Genomic DNA, 19,281 nt, shown 5'->3' on the forward strand with positions numbered 1-19,281 from the left:
AGATGGCACGCTATTAATTGTTTTATATCCATCATTTACACATCAACTGATAACACATGCGGCACTAATCTATGCTATAAGGCCTGGCGATAACAAACAATTTATTCAGACATATTTGTCATTATTCGTGTCGCAAATATGTTTTGTGACATTATGCTATGAGCGTAACTTGGTTGTACAATTGTTTTGAATTTATTCAAGTACGTAGGTAACGTAGGTACGTTCTGTCATAGGTAAATAATTATAGTTTTTTAATTTATATCATTAGTCGGAGTGAAATTAGTTGGGTTGTTTTTATTACACATTATTTAATGGAAAGTACGAATGGCAAGTGATGTGAAATTATAAATATATCTTTCAAGTCATGGAAACGATTTAATCATGGTATTTTAATGTGGCAAATAAAAAATCATTGATAAATTTATTGATTTATATTATTAACAATGCGATTAATTAATTATTATACTCTTCGCCCGTGGTACATATAGCCTATGTCACACAGTGAAGTTCCAGCTTTCTAATGGGGAAAGATATTTTGAAATCTTCCATTGGCTTTTTGTACGAAAACGTTATATATACAAAAATGCAAAAGTGCTATCCAAACTATATTAATGCAATCCGGCGATCACTATACCTAACTGTAACGTCAAACGATTCCATTTCTACAAGTGACAATCATGTGACACAGTTTTTGTGCTATTTTAGGTCCTAATCAAAAAATAACTCAAGTGTCTAGTCTTTGGACGATATAAACTGTCTACGTACCAAATATCATTGCAATCGGTTCTTAAGTTTTTGCGTGAAAGAGCAACAAACACACACACATCCTTACAAAATTTCGCATTTATAATATTAATAGGGTTTACCACAGGGTTGGAGTGCAGTTTCTGAAAAGAGAAGCCAGCAATACAGTGATCTAATAATTGCATAATTTGCGTATAAATATTATTATTCTCAATTAATCGCACTGTGCGACATGGGAATTTTCTTCTTAGATATCATTAGATGTTTGGTTATTATTAATTTTATTAAGATCAATGTTAACGACAATTATAATGAATATCTAGGCCAATGATATTATGACGATAGGAGGGATCAGAGAACTTAATAATTTGTGTTTTTAAATTGTTCATATCAAATTGTCATACAATAACTTAATAACTTAAGTACGTGATATAGCAAGGAATTATTAAAGGACAGTTCTCAGGTCTTTTATTATTTGTTATAGAGAGATCAGGGTTTTAATTTCGTAGCAATCTTTAATTTTCTCTGTACGCCTAAAATCTATTGTATATACCACTAGTTGTTCCGCCCCAGCTTCGCCTGTGGAACATATATTAGACTATAGCCTTCCTCAATAAATGGGCTATCTAACACTGAAAGAAATTTTCAAAACAAACCAGTAGTTCCTGAGATTAGTGCGTTCAAACAAACAAACAAACTCTTCAGCTTTATAATATTAGTATAGATTAAAATGAGCCTCTTTGCAGCCGTTTTATGTGGTAAAATTTATTACATTATTGTTGGATTCCCTTGCTGTCCCGAAAGACTTGAATTTGGGAGACTATTAATTTTTTATTGTTGCCAGGTTTTTTAAACTATTATATGCATATGAGTTAGTTATATATATTTTTTTAAATGGTAGATTCTGCTTTCGCTGTGAGATATTGCAAATCGTCATCTCGTGTTAAAAAAAAACTTAGTTTTCATCATTACTATATTATTGAGTTGTGACAACTGCGACGCTGTCTGCTCCTTGTCGGTTTTTTCTACGAGATCTGAGGCAGATTGACACTGCATGCCAGCATGAAAATAGACCAAAACAAATGTCCAAATACCCGCATATAATGTAGGTCTTGAAAAAAAGAGAAAGGAAAAAATGAGGGCGTTCAAGTGTATTGTTATCCTGTATACAATGTCATGAATACAGATTTGACATTTATCCTATAAATCTTAAATTATGTGAATTTATTTAATATTTATTACTTACGAAATATAACGTCTTTGAGTATTTCTTCCTATAGCAAACCGCAGCTTGCAGTACCGGCTCACGCATCCGGAGTCACAAAGCCTAATACTGTTACTAATTACCTTTTAGTTATTCTAATTAAGCAAATAAGTTATATATCATTCATTAAATTTATTTATTTATATACTTATTTATTGAAAAGAAGATAGTTTAATAATTGAACGTTAGATCACTTCTATAAGTACGTGTAGTTTAGACTTTTAGTGAGGAAAATTCCATCAAACTTAGGTATTATGTGTATTGTGGTAGGTCGATGACTAGCCCTGACATAACTAGATAGTATTACTGATTTTCAGGGCTGCCCTTAGTCCAGGGCATTACCGCCAAAAGAACTAAACCGGTGAGTAGTCATTCGTGATACCTCTTAAGAAATGAATTAACCATAATCCACTACGTTAACCAAATGGTTGTTTGAATTTTAGTCACATGTATCATAGTCTTCTTTCAAATATATTTTTTTATGCTTTTTACCGATTTAAGCAGTGGACAATATGCGACTTCTATGTAATTAAGACCATTTGAAATCGGAGGCCAACAAATGTTGCCTGATGTTAGGTGGAACGATTCATCTATGCATCTATGCAGGATACTATCGATACAAGAATTGAACAATTATTAATTGTATAACTGCTGGTGTTTCCTACAAATCACATTTCACACTAATATTTTAAATGACAAAGTTTGTTTGTTTTGATGTTTGTCCGTCAATTACGCAGAAATTACAGAACGGATTTTGATGAAATTTGGTATTCAGACAGGGTATGAGCTAACTTAGTTGATAGGATACTTTTTATCCCGATTAAATGCTCCCTTGGGATAAAACAGAAATCTTGATATCCGGGCGGAGCCGGGACGAGCGTCAGGTATATAAATGAAATAAATCATTAAATTCAACCACCTTAGCTTGACAAGTCTCGGTCACAGCCCTTTTTACTTAAAGAGATGAGTTATATATGTTGATCATGGATTCGATCATATATCAACTCAGCTAGCCCACATGCCGCCGACCTTTCAGATAAGGGCGCCTATATTTACATTTACAATGTAATGGATTCTTTGAGAGAATATGATAAAAAAACGGAGAAGCTAAACAGAATTTTTATTATCTATATATACGTATTTATTCTTCGAGGAAAAGACTTGTATGTTTTTTTTAATTTTTTAAGTCCCAAGTACCTAAGGTATTATTTCAAATACGTGGTTAAAAGTTCATTGGAAAATCGATAATACCTATAGAATGTAAAATAAAAATGAATATCAATTTTAGTTTGCTATTTATGTAAAACACAATGTAGGTACGTATAATATACTCATTTCAAAATAATGTTATTTCGAACATAAAAACATGGGATTTTTATATAAGAAAACAGTGTATTAATTTTCAATGAAATTGATGCATTAAAGTCAAGCCATTATTCTAAACTTTAGAATCATGATGACAGACATAGAAAAATGCTTAGAATCTAAAGGATTATTATATTATAATAGTTACTTATTCTATAAGTACCCAAGTAATCACTTGAGCTAAACTTGATGCATTCATTTATATGATATTTTATGTATTCCTATACTTATTTACATATAAGTATTGTTTGATATCCATTTCACATTTATTTGTTTGCATTTAAATAAAAATGATACAACTAACCCTCGAAGCAACCTTCTTTTGTGAAGGTCTCATATGATAAGATTACTTTGAGATTCGCGAATCTAACAATATGTGGGTGTTTAAAATGTTTTGACGTCCTTAGATGCAATGAAAACTTCATATCCTGCTTCACTACAAACCTACTATAAAAAAGTCGCTTTCGCTGTCCCTATGTCCCTATGTATGCTTAAATCTTTAAACCTACGCAACTGATTTTGATGGGGGTTTTTTTAATAGATAGAGTGATTCAAGAGGCAGGTTTATATGTATAATAACATCTTTTAAACTACTCCGATTTAATTGGTGCGAAGCCGCGGGCAAAAGCTAGTATATTGTAAACGTGAAAGTTTGTAAGCACCTATATTAATCTTTTTGTACGTTTGTTACTCTTTAACGCGAAGATTACGGAACGCATTGGGCAATGTTGCTGATGTACCAGAATAAGACGTGACTGCACGTCATAAGCTATAAAAGATAGAGATAAAAGCCTATAAGCTACAGAATCTTTTCCTCACCCTTTCCAGTTTGTTTCTTTATTCCGGTCGTCAAACCTTGTACTTTACTCCTTAAAAGCGAGCAACGATTTGCGGCGGCCGCAGCTATGCGAATGTTCATGGGCGGTGGTGATCGCTTACCATCAGACGGACTATAACTCGCTTATAACAACAATATTTTTTTTAAATAAAACCAGACATTTAGAACGAGTATAGCGTACAAACACAAGCACATAATAAATACAGACATAACGATTTAAAATTCTCTTGACAGATTTTTGTCAAGAAAGACCTCCGAAACGGATAAACCGACCTTCATGGAATTGTTTGCGAATATCTGTAATCTGTATATAACCTAGCTTACCTCTGAGCGAAGCTCGTAAACTATTTTTTATATCCCTAGTAGGAAAAAGAGTAGATAAATACATAATACTATATACTACGATGTCCTGATGAATAGAGTTTTCAAAACCAGCTAATAATATATCTATTGTATTGTCATATTAATTAAACAATTATTATAACACCTACAGCTTGAATGTAAATATTATTTTCATTATTAAAATTCAAAATTTTAAAATTCAATTGCGTTATTTGTTCAAATGGTATTAAGTTACGATATTGTTATTAATAAGTATTAGGTAGAATAAAAAATGTATATTTCAAATTACCCAAAAATGGTCATTAACCCAAGTTATGCCTGAGTCACAGATAATATAATACTATGAATGAAAAAGCCTTTTTTACCACTACACTGTAGGCAACTGTAAAACTGACTTTAGATTTACGCTTTAGCTTTTTAGCTTTTAGCTTTTAGCTTTCAGTTACACTTATGTTGCAGATACATTTAGTTAGGCATTTCTTTTCCTTCAAGATTTTCCATGTTACTAGCTAGCTATGCTTTTTCTATACAATATCTGAAGGAACCTCATATGAAAGGAAGAGAAGAAAGAAGGAAAGAGAGATTTCGTATTTGGTAGGGACTTTCTCCAATTTTTTATTGTAAATTAATTGTTATTTTTCTTTTATTCTGTCGGATGTTTGAATGTAATACCATAACATTTGCCATTACGTTATAAACTTTTACCAGTCTAACTAAAACTTAAAGGCCATAACGCTTAGATTATAGACTTATATACTGCCAGAACCTATACAAAATTCCAACCTAAACTCACCTATCACTTTCCCATACTGTAAAGAGAACTGCTTTAAGAAGTCATGGCGGCCCCCCAGAACAATAAACATAATTTGCGTAATAACTACCCATTTCTTTCGTTATATGATAATTAATAAAAAAAATATTGTGGAACATAGAAACTTTTTTGAGTTGATTAAAAGGTAAATGTTCCATATTTTCGATAACTATTTTATTCAGTATTTGATGAATCATATAATAGATAAATAAAACAAATACCCATCATCTATTTATTTACTGATTTCACAATATATGTCTTATATTAATTATAGAGGCTTTTAAATAAATAATCCTTCTACTGGAAGAATAGTTACAGTAACATTATATCAAAATTATTGATTACATAAGGCAGTGAGTTTAACTGCAATATGTACTTACATAATTTTTAAACATTATTAATAGTTAATACATTTTTCATATCATAGCGGGCAACGGAGTTGGTGGTTCTAATGGTGAGCGATCACCATCGCCCACGAACCTTTGCAGAGGAGGTGCCTCTGCGAATGCGTTGCCTTTGTATTCAAAAGTCATAAAAACTAATGAATATAATTATATATATATTTAATATTTATTCGTTTTAATATAGAGAACATTGTACATGTCAAAGGAAATTAGTTGCCACATTGTTCCATTATATCCTTCGATGCGATTGGTTAATGAAAAAAAAAAAACAGAGTTATTTTTGTACAAATATAAAGACATAATATCGATATAATGCAAATCGATTAAAATGCTAATTTGAGGAGACATTAAAATAACCTTATTTCTGTCGTATGACATTCTTGGCTTTTTCATAATATTAGATAAGTTTTATTGAAGAAAATCATATTTTACTAGTAATGTCTATAATCAAATGTTGTCTTTTACATACAAAAACATTACCTTGTTAAACAACGAGGACTTTAAAATTGTCAAAGAAAATATCAAAATTTCAACTAAAATTTTTACTATAAAACCTAAACATTGATAAAGCGATAATTTATTTAATCAAATTCATAATTACAGGAAATTAATATAGTTAACCCAGGAATTAATATAAGTATTTAAAAAAAAAATTGTTCCAGCTAATAAATTTCTGAAACGACTTAACAAATACACACCTGCCATCTTAGATAACTGTTCACCATACAAGAGTTTACTTTTAACAGAACGAAGCATTTCACATAAGATTTCATCTCATAATTTTTCATTATTATTCGTGAACCTAAAAAATTGTTCTATGTGCTGACTAGTTTAATGTAATCTAGGGAATAAATTAAACCACTATTTATTTCTAGCTTCTTAATCAGTACTCTATATCTGACTCATAAATATCAGCCATTTGACTATATTTGAAACATCCAGGAAACTATTTTAAGATTTTTTCCTCCTATCTTCTTGATAATAACCTCCAGGCCCTGGCACCAATTTCGTGGATTTCCCAGAGTTCTCTGGTGTCTTCGACGCGTCTGATGAAGAAGAGACTATGCCTTGGAGACGGTGGGCGTTAGCTTGGCTTAATCTGAAAATACAGATCCTCATATTAAACTAAATGAAGGTAGTGTGGAGTGAAAAAGATTCGGGAACCATTTGTACCGTAATTACTTCTAGGATAGTTATAGATGGTAGTTTAACTTCTATAATTAATAGGAATTTTTGTCATCACACATTGTTGATGAATGAAGAGATCTCTTTTGTATTATGAGTAACTAGCTGCGCCCGGCGGTTTCAACCGCGTAAGTCTGTATCCCGTAGGAATGTCGGGATAAAGAGTTGCCTATATATTATTCCAGTTGTCCAGCTGTCTACGTACCAAATTTCATTGCAATCGGTTCGGTAGTTTTTGCGTGAAAGAGCAACAAACACACACACATCCTTACAAACTTTCGCATTTATAATATAAGTAGGAAGTAGGAAGTAGGATATTAGTAGGAAGGATATAAATGTGAGTATGTAATGTTACTGTAAATGTCAATCATGCCTAGAGTGTTAATGTTAATTTAAGTGTTTGTGTAAGTATCATTGATAATACTATGAAGCTAAAGAGTTTGTTTATTTGTTTAAACGCAATAATCTCAGAAACTACTATTCTGATTTGAAAAATTCTTTCAGTCTTAGATAGCACATTTATTGAGGAGGAGTCTATAGGCTATATATGTACCACTAGCCAAGCCAGCGCGGACCGCTAGTCATTGATAAGAGTGTAAGCGTAAGTGTTATTGTCAGCGTCGCTCACCGGACCTCCTCGACGTCAGCCACCTTGTCGATGAGCGACCGTATGATGTCCTCCTTGTGGCGCAGCGCGAGCGTGGCGCGCTCGAGCGAGCGCCGGTGCTCGGCGTGCGCGTGCGCCGCGCGCCGCTCCTGCTGCACTATGCGCCGCTCCAGCTCCTCGAGCGACGTGTACGCGCGGGATTTCACCACCTTGGGGGGTTCCATGTGCGGCTTACTGAGCTGGTGGTTCGCCTGATGGTGAGCGATCACCACCGCCCATGAACAGAGCAGAGGTAGTGCCTCTGCGAATGCGCTGCCCGCATTTAAAGGGTAAGGGATAGGGAAACGATCGACGATTGGAAAGAAGGAGTGGACTGGGCAGGGTGAGGAAGAGGAAACGCGCCACCAGCTCCCCCACTCTCAGTAGCATGCCACTATTTCACGCCGGTCTTCTGTGGGGGTGTGGCACGGATCGGAGGCTGGAAAGAGGGAATGGACTGGGCAGGGTGCGGAAAGGAAAAGCGCCACCGATTCCCCCACTCTCAGTAGCATGCTACTATTTCACACCGATTTTCTATGGGGGTGTGACACGTCCCCGGTGCGAGCTGGCCCAATTCGTGCCGAAGCGTGCTCGACAATCATGAGATGTGCAGATAAATGATATGGTTAGGAGGCTAGAGTTTACTGCTGTAGAGGTTACTTTTGAATACAATTTAATTGTTTAAGAACTGGAAAGGGTGAAAAAAATTATATGGACCTCCGAATAAGAAAATGACGTCTGTAAAAATATACCCGATGCACTGTCGAACCTAGGTACATCCATCACAAGTCTGTATGCGTTATTACAGTTCACTCTTAATTATAAGATCGCTTTATTTGTAACTGGCTTCTGCCCGCGGTTTCGCGCAATGTCATTAAACATATAAACTTATTAAAAAAAACCTCATCAAAATCAGCTGCGTAGTTTCAAAGATTTAAGCATACATAGGGAAATAGGGAGACAGAGACAGAAAGTGACTATGTTTCATACTAAGTAGTGAAGTAGAAGTTTCAGTACCTTAATCTCTGCCTTGATTTTCTCCAGAGCAGCGAGTGCTTGCTTCAGCGGTTCGCTGTTGGTGTCGGTTCGCGTTCGCTTCGCTCGCGTCGCCCTCGCGGCGGCGGAGCGGGCGCGGTTGCGGAACACTAGCGCCGCGCGACGGTATAACCTGCGAGAAGTAAAATAAACTAAACGCTCGTCCCGGCTCTGCCCGGATATCAAGATTCCTAAGGGAATATTTAATCTGGATAAAAAGTATCCTATCACCTAAGTCCGGTCATACCCTGTTTGTATATCAAATTTCATCAAAATCCGTTCAGTAGTTTCATTGTGATTGACGGACAAACATACAAACAAACTAACGTTCACATTTATAATATTAGTGTGTCAAAATTCCTTTAGTCGTCTACTTCTATTCACTACTTCATCCACTCTTTCTTACTCACTTAACACTCTTCAAAGCGGCTTTCAACTCCTCCTGAACAGCCTCACGCTGCTGACACGCCAGCTCGCACTTCTCTTGAACGCGTTGCAACTCTTCTTGACTCTTCCTCAACTCCTCCTGACTCTTTTTCATTTGCTCACTCTTCCTCTCCGAGTCCATGCTGTACTGGTGTTTGAGCTCGTCTAATAGCCTAAAATGTTGTATGAACAATGAGAATCTAAGCGAATATTTGCTATTTTACCAATTAATTTCATCTGTAACAAAATGACAAAAAGACTTTGCGTGTATCAAGATAAAACAATAATTTATTTACCAATAACCTCAGCACAAAGTTGTAATAACCATCAGATTCATCAGATCAGACTTTGAAAACCGTCGATAAATATTCAGTTAGATTCATAATACCATGTAATACGTAATTCTTAATTAGATAGTTGAAAAAAAAACGAACAATAAGCAAACAGCTTCACCCTTAATAATTGTCTATAAAATAATTGTCTACGTGTCTATTAGACAGAGATTTCTAATCAGCGTACACACATTTTGAAACTTAATGCCACGAAATAAGGTGTCAATATGCATGAATTTTTCACATTTTCGGTAGGACATTTTGGACGTCCTTATTATAGGCGATAAGGAGTAGGGTTGCGAACTAATTTAGAAAAAAATACATATTTAGGTCCAAACACAGTATAAAACAATATTTCAAAAAGCGAACGGTAGTTTGTTCATAGAATTTTTCAACTTCCGACATATATTTATTTATTAGAAATTTTAAGAAGCTACGCTGCATTGTACGCCCTCTGACTAAATAAAAACTATTTTATGTAAGCGTCTAAGTCTAACACTTACAGCGTTAAGCATTTTCCTGCTGAAAATAGTATTTTCTATACTTTATTTTAGATCAAAAGTAAAGAGTACGATGCTATGAAAAAAAAAAACATATTTTTAACACAACTGTCGACAACCCTAACGAACAATGTATGTGTGTGTATGTGTTTTCCTGCGTGTGCATTGTACAATAAACAGTTCTCAATTAAGAAATAAACCCTAGCTAAGAGTCGAGCCGTGTATAATCACCTTTTACAATCCTGCAACCTCCTCTCGTGCAAGTCCGCCGGCACGGTGCTGCTCCGCATCGCGTCGTACTGCGCCATCTTGCTGGTGGAAGCTTCTAGAGCATTCTTCACCGTGAAATACTCACGGTGCACCGTCTCGTAGTCTCGCATCATGGCCGCCACTGGATTTTTTATTTTATTTTTTTTTTATGACAGCGGGCAACTGAGCTGGTGGTTCGCCTCCGCCCATGAACAGAGCAGAGGTAGTGCCTCTGCGAATGCGCTGCCCGCTTTTAAGGGGTGGGATAAAGAAAGAATTGTCGACTGGAAAAAAGGAATGGCCTGGGAAGGGTGAGGAAAAGGAAACTAAATTTATTTTAAAGGTATTTCAATAAAAAAACATAAACAATGAATAAATATTACCGGATATCAAACCCTTGTCTGTACTTGCTTTTATCATTAGCATACTTTTTTTTTAAGAAAAAACTAAACAACCTTTCGATTATCACAACAAGAACAAATGTAAATGGGAAATCAGAATCACTAAAATCAGTTCACCGAGTCGAAAGTTTCGACAAAAAAAAAATACATAATCGAACGCTCCCCTTTTTTCCAAGTCGGTTAAAAACAGTATTAACTTACTCTTATCCTCATACAACTCATAGACCTCCTTCAACTTAGACTCCGCCCTTTCAACGCGTTCCAAAAGCGAAGCTCTCTCGATATCACCCGTCTCTTTCTCCACTTTAATCTTCTTATAAGTCTGTCTCGCTTCCGCCAACTCCTGCTCTAGGCTGCTCACTCTCTCTTGCAGCGACTTATTGTCAGCGACAATCTGTTTTGACTTTTTGTTTATGTTCTCGAATTGTTTCTCGTAATCCATGATGAGATTGTCCTTTTCTTGGAGGTTTTCCTGGTATGCGTCGAAGAGAGGGGCTGGATATGATATTTAAACTGATGAATATTGAATCTTATTGGCAGACTAGCTGTTGCCCATAGCTTGGACCGCGTGACAAAACAAACTTTTATCCCGTATTCATTCACTTGGAAGTAGAATTTATCAAAATTATTTCTTAGAGGATGCACACATATTACACATAGTAGCTACCTGCATGCCAAATTTCAGCCCGATCGATTCAGTAGTTCGGGCTGTGCATTCTTTAATAGTTTCTCAAATATTTATTCTTAAGTACTTTGATGCCATAAAACTAAAAAAGCACGTCTCTCTCTTAGAACGCCCGACAGAAGCGATCAGTCAAACAAATTAAATACAAGGGGAACCAGACGGTCTGGCGCCATAACGCGTTTTACCGTCCCGTCCGTAAAAAGTTATCATTTCAAAAATATTACTCTAGATATAGTTACATTACCTAAAGCCTGCGCACTCAACAATCCAGATAAATCCACCAATCGTTTTGTTGTATCTTCGCCTGTGCCTGTTTTTGATTGGACGTCGTTTACTTCCTCTGTAATCAAAAAATTAAATTGAAAACGCCCACGACGCCATTTTGCGCTGTGCGCCATCTTAAATTCGAAATTTGAAAAAGTGTATAGCATTTTAATTAGACAAAAAATGTAATGTAACATTGTTTTAAGGGAGAAGCCACCGACAAGCGATACAGTTCCCAACTAGTTAGTAGTTAGTTAGTTAGTCAGTGGGTTGTATAAGAGATATACTTTAGTTTATGTCAATAAATATGTTTTTTATTTTAATTTTTACTAGAGAAACCGATACCTATATTGAACTAGTTAACAAAATATTTATTCCGAAATTTCGAGGCTTCGTCATTTTTGATCAACAATGGTTTTTGGGAATAAAGAGACCAGCTATTAACAATTTGAAGGCGCTTGATATTACAGAGAAAAATAATTAATTATGTCCTACATATATTTAAATACTAGCGTTCCGCCTCGGCTTCGTGGTATATATATAGCATATAGCCTTCCTCAAAAATGGGCTATCTAACTATCTAACACTGAAATAATTTTTAAATCGGACCAGTAATTGCTGAGATTAATGCGTTCAAACAAACAAACTCTTCAGCTTTATAAGCTTATATATAAAATTCTCGTGTCACAATGTTAGTCTCTATACTCCTCCGAAATGGCTTGACCGATTCCTCTGAAATTTGGTAAGCATATTGGGTAGGTCTGAGAATCGGCTAACATCTATTTTTCATACCACTAAACGATAAGAGTAAGGCAGAACAGCGTTTGCCGGGTGCAGCTAGTATTAGTATAGATTAATAAATTACATTGAATGGTAATAGAAACTAAAAAAATTAATATTTACCATGTTTTTGGCCAAAGCTAGCTGTGAGTATAGAATCGAATCCCTCGTATTTGTCCACCTTCAACTCTCTACCGTCCAAAGGTTCTGCGCTACTGCGTAATTTCTCTTGATACCGCGACAGTTGAATGTTTAAACTGAAACGGTAATAATGCTACTTAATATTATAAATGCGAAAGTTTGTGAGGATGTGTGTGTGTGTTTGTTGCTCTTTCACGCAAATACTACTGAACCGATTGAAATGAAATTTTGTACGTAGACAGCTGGACAAGTGGAATAACATATAGGCAACTTTTCATACCGATATTCCTACCGGATACGGACTTACCCGGGTGAAACCGCGGGGCGAGCTAGTATTTCTATAAAGTTAGTTAACGAAAAACGCGCTTCAATTATAGTATCAACAAAATTGTCTTACTTTCAGAGGAAACTATTGAATTCTGACGATCCCAATCAGGATAATGAGATAACGAAATTATTGTACTGGGATATACAAGGATCAGTGACCTAGGATCAGTAATCTAACCGTTTCAAGTGGGTCAAAATCGAGTCTAAAGGAGTTGGTTGTACACAAACATATAGGTGAAGCTAATAAAAGTGTGCTAAAAACATATTCTATCATACGATAACATAAATTATGAAAAACATAGAATTTAGAAGCTACTTTTTATACACCACACTTTATGTACCACACTTTTTGTGGTACTAGACGCTCGTCCCGGCTCCGCCCGGATATCAAAATTCCTGATTTATCCTAAGGGAGCATTTAATCGGGACAATAGTTCAAAATCGTATCATCCAAGTCAGTTCATACACTATCTGTTACCGAACATCAAAATCCATTCAGTAGCTTCAGCGGGATTGACGAACAAACATCCAAACAAACAAACTTTCACTTTTATAACATTAATAATTAGTGTGATTAACACACTAAACTGTTGAGACTACTTTCTATCGACTACACTTTATGCACCACACTTAACCACAACACTTTGTGGTATTGAGACACTAAACCGTAGTCCCCACAGAACTATCCACCATCCAGCTATGTACATACACACCGATATAAAACATCTTTCAGGGCCTGCAAGTCCCTCTGCAGCCTGGCGTTGTGCTCCCTACACTGGTTGAGCACGATCTGCCGGCTGCTGCAGCTCATGCACACTTCGACTAGAGGTATGGCTGATTCTGGATGCTCTGGAGACCATAGAACATAATTACTGGTGAAAGCTCAAAAAGATATAAGCATTGAAAATAAATATTTAAAGCAGCGCCTAGGTCGGCCACCCGTGATCCCGCCACAGTAATCGATCTTTTTTGTGATATTATATACATATATGTTATCTCATCTTTATAGATTGCATTTAAATGGAATAAAACTAAAAGTTAAAGATACAAGAATTTTCACTGTTGTACTTTACCCCGAAACTAAGATTCCACAAAACAAAAGGAATGTCAATGATCGTTTGAAATCTTTATGGGTCAATTACGTGTCAAGTGTCATTAGAAAATCACGATTTACTTCATATATTTTGCATTTAACTGATTATTTATTGTGCCTGGCTTATACTTAAAACTTGAATATAAACATGATAGCCTAAACTTTTAGAAATTAAAAACTTTTCAACAGGGCCGTCTTAGACTGTGCTGGGGCCCTTTTGGAATGTAAAGAAAGTGAAATACATTTTTTTACTGTGATCTGCTTTATTATGGGTAATCTAATCTAATATAATTAATGATTTTGAAGGTTTTTCCGTGATTTCTTTTTGAGCTAAAAATTCTTCTCTTTTGTGAACCACTTAGATATGTTCTTTTCGACATAATGAAATAATATTTAAACGAACAAATCAATAGTTCTATTAATTTTACCCAAATTACATTACATCACGACATTTCTGTGAAAATAAGTGATATATTGAGTAATAACTTTAGGTAAAAAGTTTCGACTGAAAGTTTTTCATAATTTATCCGGGGCCCAACCAGAGACAAAGTCGATATTTTTTATGGTCGCTTGAATTTGGCATTGGAGCGGTTTGCATGGATGATCGCTAGATGGTGTTCTTAGTAAATTAGGTAGGATGCGTTCAGAAATACTTTTAAATTACTGAATAAATGAATAAAAAATCAAATGATATGTAAGTTGAAAATAGACATTATAGATTATAAAATTTATAAACTCAAGTAATTGTCTGGTAAGTTATATCAGACCAAAAACAGCCCTTTAGTACAGCCAAAAAGCGCATTAAGTTTAAATTAAGCTAGAAGCTACCGTGTCCATATACCGCACACAACCGAGACCCTGTAGGCTTGATGTCACTCAAATTCATATAAATATATTGATTCGAATAAATCTAAAAATAATCAATATTCGGGCATTGAGAAAAGTGTAATGAGTATTTTGAGATTAAATGTGAGAGAAATTGTCGGCCCTTTGGGGCCCTCTGAGGAAGGGGGCCCTGGGCACTGGCCCCTTGTGCCCTTATGGTAAAGACGGTACTGCTTTTCAACGGATTTTAAACGCGATTTATTCATTATATTATTAACCCGACGTTTCGAACACTTTACAGCGAGCGTGGTCACGGGGAGACTCCCCGTTGAAAAGTTTTTAATTTCTAAATGTATAATACTCGCGTGAAACCAAACACAAGAAAATACTAGCCTAAACTTTATTAAATCCTTTTTATTATAGAAATTACCTTTTATTATAAAAAAAAAAAGCTAGAAAAACGACGTCACAAAAAAAGCGCTGAATCGCTCCTATTCTTAGTTGCTTTGCACAGTACATTAATATACTGACTACGTTTTTAGATATATGCTCCAAATATTAACAAGTTATTCCCTTACCTCTATCGGGCACTTCATACTGCTTTACCTTCTCCTCCAGTCTGTTATACTTCCTCTCTAACTCTCCCGCTTTCTCTTTCTCCTCCTTAATCACTCTCTTACATTCGTCCACGTACTTCACTATGGCGTCGTATTCAGACTTTATCCTGTCGTTTTCGTCAGCAAACAGTCTGTTGTATTCGAGAACTGCCTTCAATTTTTCCTTAAGCTTTGATATTTGGACATCCTTTTCTGATATCTGTAAAATATATGCACAACTTGCTTAATTAAATTCTTCATTTTAATAATAAAATTTATGGTTAATAATATTTATACAGTGTGTAATATGGTTTAATAAAATTTATACAGTGTATAAGAGAGTCAGAAAAAAAGTATAATCATATTTTTCTATAGACATAGATAGATGGAATGAAATAGATTTCTCATTTTTTTTTAAACACAGAAACAGAGACAGATTACATAAAAATCAGCTCATATTGTTTAAAAAGTACATCCAATATCAGACAATTTTTATACCCATTTCCCTAAAACTACGTTTAATTTACATTAGCTATTCTATTTTCTAAAATTATTAATATGGCTTTGTGATAAAGAATGCGTACTAAACGCTGGGATAAATTTTCGGATACAGACCGGATTGATTTGCTTTATTTAGCATGTAGCAATTTTACACAAATTCAGTTGGATGCCAAAATAAAATTTATTCTATATACTACATCGTCCGACGTCAAAGCTTCCTAACATCCTGACGTGCTAGCATTACGTAATGCTAGCGCTGACGCTCGGTTTGAGGGTATATTACAGCGTCACATCACGGCGTCATAGCGCGGCGTCAGATGAGTGCTCTGACGCGCGCTAAGTACGCGATCGTCCAAAACCACTATTCAAACTGACCACAGTTAAATTTTCTTCACATTTGTCCATAAGAGCCGTGACGAGTGATTCGTATTTCTTCGTCAGCTTTCGCTTCTGATCCTTCATAGATTTCTCTTTAGTCCGCGGCGATGTGATAGCAACTGCGTGTATGTGACGCTTTCGCGGCGGTTTTAACGGCCTTTTCTCTGTAAAATGTTAATTGAATATTTTAGAGATTATGTGTTATAGTGACGTATTTATATCCCAATACTTGATTTTAATTTAATCGAGTATAAGGAAGAAAAAAGAACATAAAATCCATTACACAATAAAATAGTTAAGAAAGGTGATAACACTTCATTAGAACCTATATCTATATTCAAATTACTTATAATGTAAATACACATTATAAGTATTAATGTTATGTAAAATCTTATTATTATTAAAAATATAAATATAATGTACATATGGCACAGCCAAGTAGCTTTATCAGCCATCTAAGGACCAAGCTGTTTAACTGATCGCTCGGCAACAAATATGGGCATCAGGTCAATCTTTTATATAGTTACTATAATCATTGCTTTTACTAAGCGTATATTATAAACAGTCAAGTATGTGAGTTTGTAAGTATCAATGTATGGATGTCTGTTATTCATTCCCACAAAAACAGCTTATCATATCAATATGAAATTTATTACAAAGATATATTCTGGATTAGCACATAGGCGTAACCTGAGTACCACGCGAGTGAGGGCACATTTAACAGCAGCTTATATACAAGATTTGAATCTTAAAAATTACTGTACATTTATAAATATTCATACCTATGACATCCTTAGGATCCTCATACATGGGATTCTGGTCGCCTTTCGCCATTTGCTGTGTTTTCGTCAGCACAGCATTCAATATTTCCTGCCGCATGCTCTCCTTATCCGTGTTTATGTCAAAGTGACGCTGATTGTCAGTAAAGTTACCACTGAATGTCAGCTTTGTCCTGTCATATTTGCTGTCTTTTGAGGATCGTCTTTGAGATGTCTGTAATATGGAAATAAAAATACATTATGCAGATAAGTAGAAGCAGATAATGTTAAAAATATGATTATAGGAAGTGTTTAGCTGTTATTCTTTTTGGATACAAGTGATGATACACAAGCAATTAGCCCTGGCTCTGCACACACTATATCAAAATAAAAACAGTCAGTCAGTAAAAGCCTTTATCTACTTAAGTAGATTAATGTTCTGTGCTTTTTAGAAGATGGTTATTATGTTTCTTTTAATTTACATTGATTAAAATAAATATAAGTTATATTATGATCAAACCTACATTTAAACTATGACTAGAAATTCTAAAATACCTTACATGTTACTTAAGTAATAAATTTTTTTTATAAATTTACCATGTTTGAATTATAATGAAAATATTAAATAGCAGTATAGATTTGGACTCCAATCAAGTTCCTTAAAATAATAAACGTCAAAATATTATGAAATCGTATGTGCATAATAATAACTATATGAAATGAATTACCAATGGTGATGAATGCCCAAAATCAGACATTATCTTCCACGTGAGCGAATAAAATTGTACAGCATTTCATCCATATCTAGTAAATAATCACTTGATTTTGCACCGATTCGCGTTCAAAGACAAAGACACGTATTTAGGTCAAAGATATTTAGGTCAGAATTGTGATTTAGCAAATGTATCGACAAAACTTGCTTAAATTAGGGCACTGCAAGCAAAACAAAAGTTCCAGATTTTTGTTGATTTCATAGGTAGAGAAAATTTTTAAGTATCATCCTGCTTTATTAAAATATAACTTTCTAGAGCTATACGTAAATTGTTATTAAATTCCATTTTATGTTTAAACTGATATGAGATACTGTATCAATATTCAATGAAAATCAGGGCAATTTATATTTCAAATTTCAAACTTGAAATATTTTGACAGTGTTGTTACTATGGTAACCGACTAACAAAGGATACCAGTTACCAACATTTTTATTCAGTTAAATATTGGGAGGCTTATATTATTATAAGTATTACTATCATGATTCTTTAATTGAGATTTTAAGCTTTGTATTTCATGTGATACAAGTTTTACTTAGAAGTAAAAAATTATGGGATTTAACATTTCTAATAATTTGTATATTTAAGCAAAAAATACGCGTAAATATTTTTTATTTATATGGAAGATTAAGTTATAGTGATTAAGAAATCTATACTTTTGTCAAAATATGTTAGTGAAGAGTGAAGCCACGGGCAAAGTAAAACAAGTGTATCGCAGTAGCAATCGGCGAGCGCACTCCAGTGGTTCTCATTAAAAAAAAAGTATTTGTATACCTTTGTATTATGATTCTCGGTTTAACAAAGGTTCTTATTCATTTTATTCGCAGAGTATTATTTTTGTACGCTGGTTTAAGACTATGTTGGGCTAAGACGCGGGCGAAAATTGAGTAAAATAATAAGATACCATTTTTTTTGTAGCACTTATAGATGTAGAAATCAAACAATCATATTATGTTATATTTAATATATAATATCATGTAGAAACAAATATGAATTTATTTTTATTAGATTCTTAATAAAGATAATTTTGCCATCAATCTAAGTAATTATGCAATCTCATTGCGACCACAATATTTTAGAAAACTTTTTGCTTAAAAGTTATGTTGACAATTGTACATGACTGATGAATATTACGATATTCTGTAACAAACATAATTGTTAATATGTACGTTATACTTTTTTCCATAATAAGCACTAATCTTTGAATGGTACATTGTACAAGTATTGAGAATTTTTAATCCTCGTTTATGCACAAAAGTAAATTCCTACTTCAATTTCCACACTAAAGATCTCTGTTTAAGGGATCAACAATTCTGCAATAATTTTCTCGTAGTATTTTAACCTATCACATTAAAAACTGTATAATAATATGTTAGGTATACATACAATTCTACAATATTATGATGTGAAAATATAAAATGTAGTCTGGTCACACTTAGCTGTAGAAACGTCATTTGAGTTGGCAAAAAGATCAGAGATGGCAGTAGCTGCAAAAGAAAGGATATAGTCCAGTCAAACTAAATGTTACACGTGTTTATTCTAACAGTATCAACCTATAGAACGATCAAATTCGGCCGCATAATAAAAAGTGTGAGCGTGCGCGGTAACAGCTGAGTTACAA

At 34.4% G+C, this 19,281-nt stretch overlaps 1 protein-coding gene across 1 annotated transcript; it reads right to left on the reverse strand.

Moving 5' to 3' along the window:
- Window positions 1-5,611: 5,611 nt before the first annotated feature.
- LOC119837120 (protein Cep89 homolog) lies at window positions 5,612-18,015 on the reverse strand. Its single transcript, XM_038362625.1, has 13 exons — window positions 17,619-18,015; window positions 16,915-17,125; window positions 16,130-16,296; window positions 15,236-15,473; window positions 13,453-13,588; window positions 12,395-12,528; window positions 11,472-11,567; window positions 10,744-11,037; window positions 10,124-10,283; window positions 9,045-9,233; window positions 8,617-8,767; window positions 7,582-7,769; window positions 5,612-6,867 (listed from the first exon to the last, which is right to left on the reverse strand). Exons 1-13 carry the CDS (start codon window positions 17,646-17,648, stop codon window positions 6,720-6,722), a joined length of 2,142 nt encoding a protein of 713 aa, XP_038218553.1. The 5' UTR covers window positions 17,649-18,015; the 3' UTR covers window positions 5,612-6,719.
- Window positions 18,016-19,281: the final 1,266 nt, after the last annotated feature.

The sequence above is a fragment of the Zerene cesonia genome, chromosome 26 (assembly GCF_012273895.1).
Source record: "Zerene cesonia ecotype Mississippi chromosome 26, Zerene_cesonia_1.1, whole genome shotgun sequence".
In the NCBI taxonomy this organism is placed as follows: Eukaryota; Metazoa; Arthropoda; class Insecta; order Lepidoptera; family Pieridae; genus Zerene; species Zerene cesonia.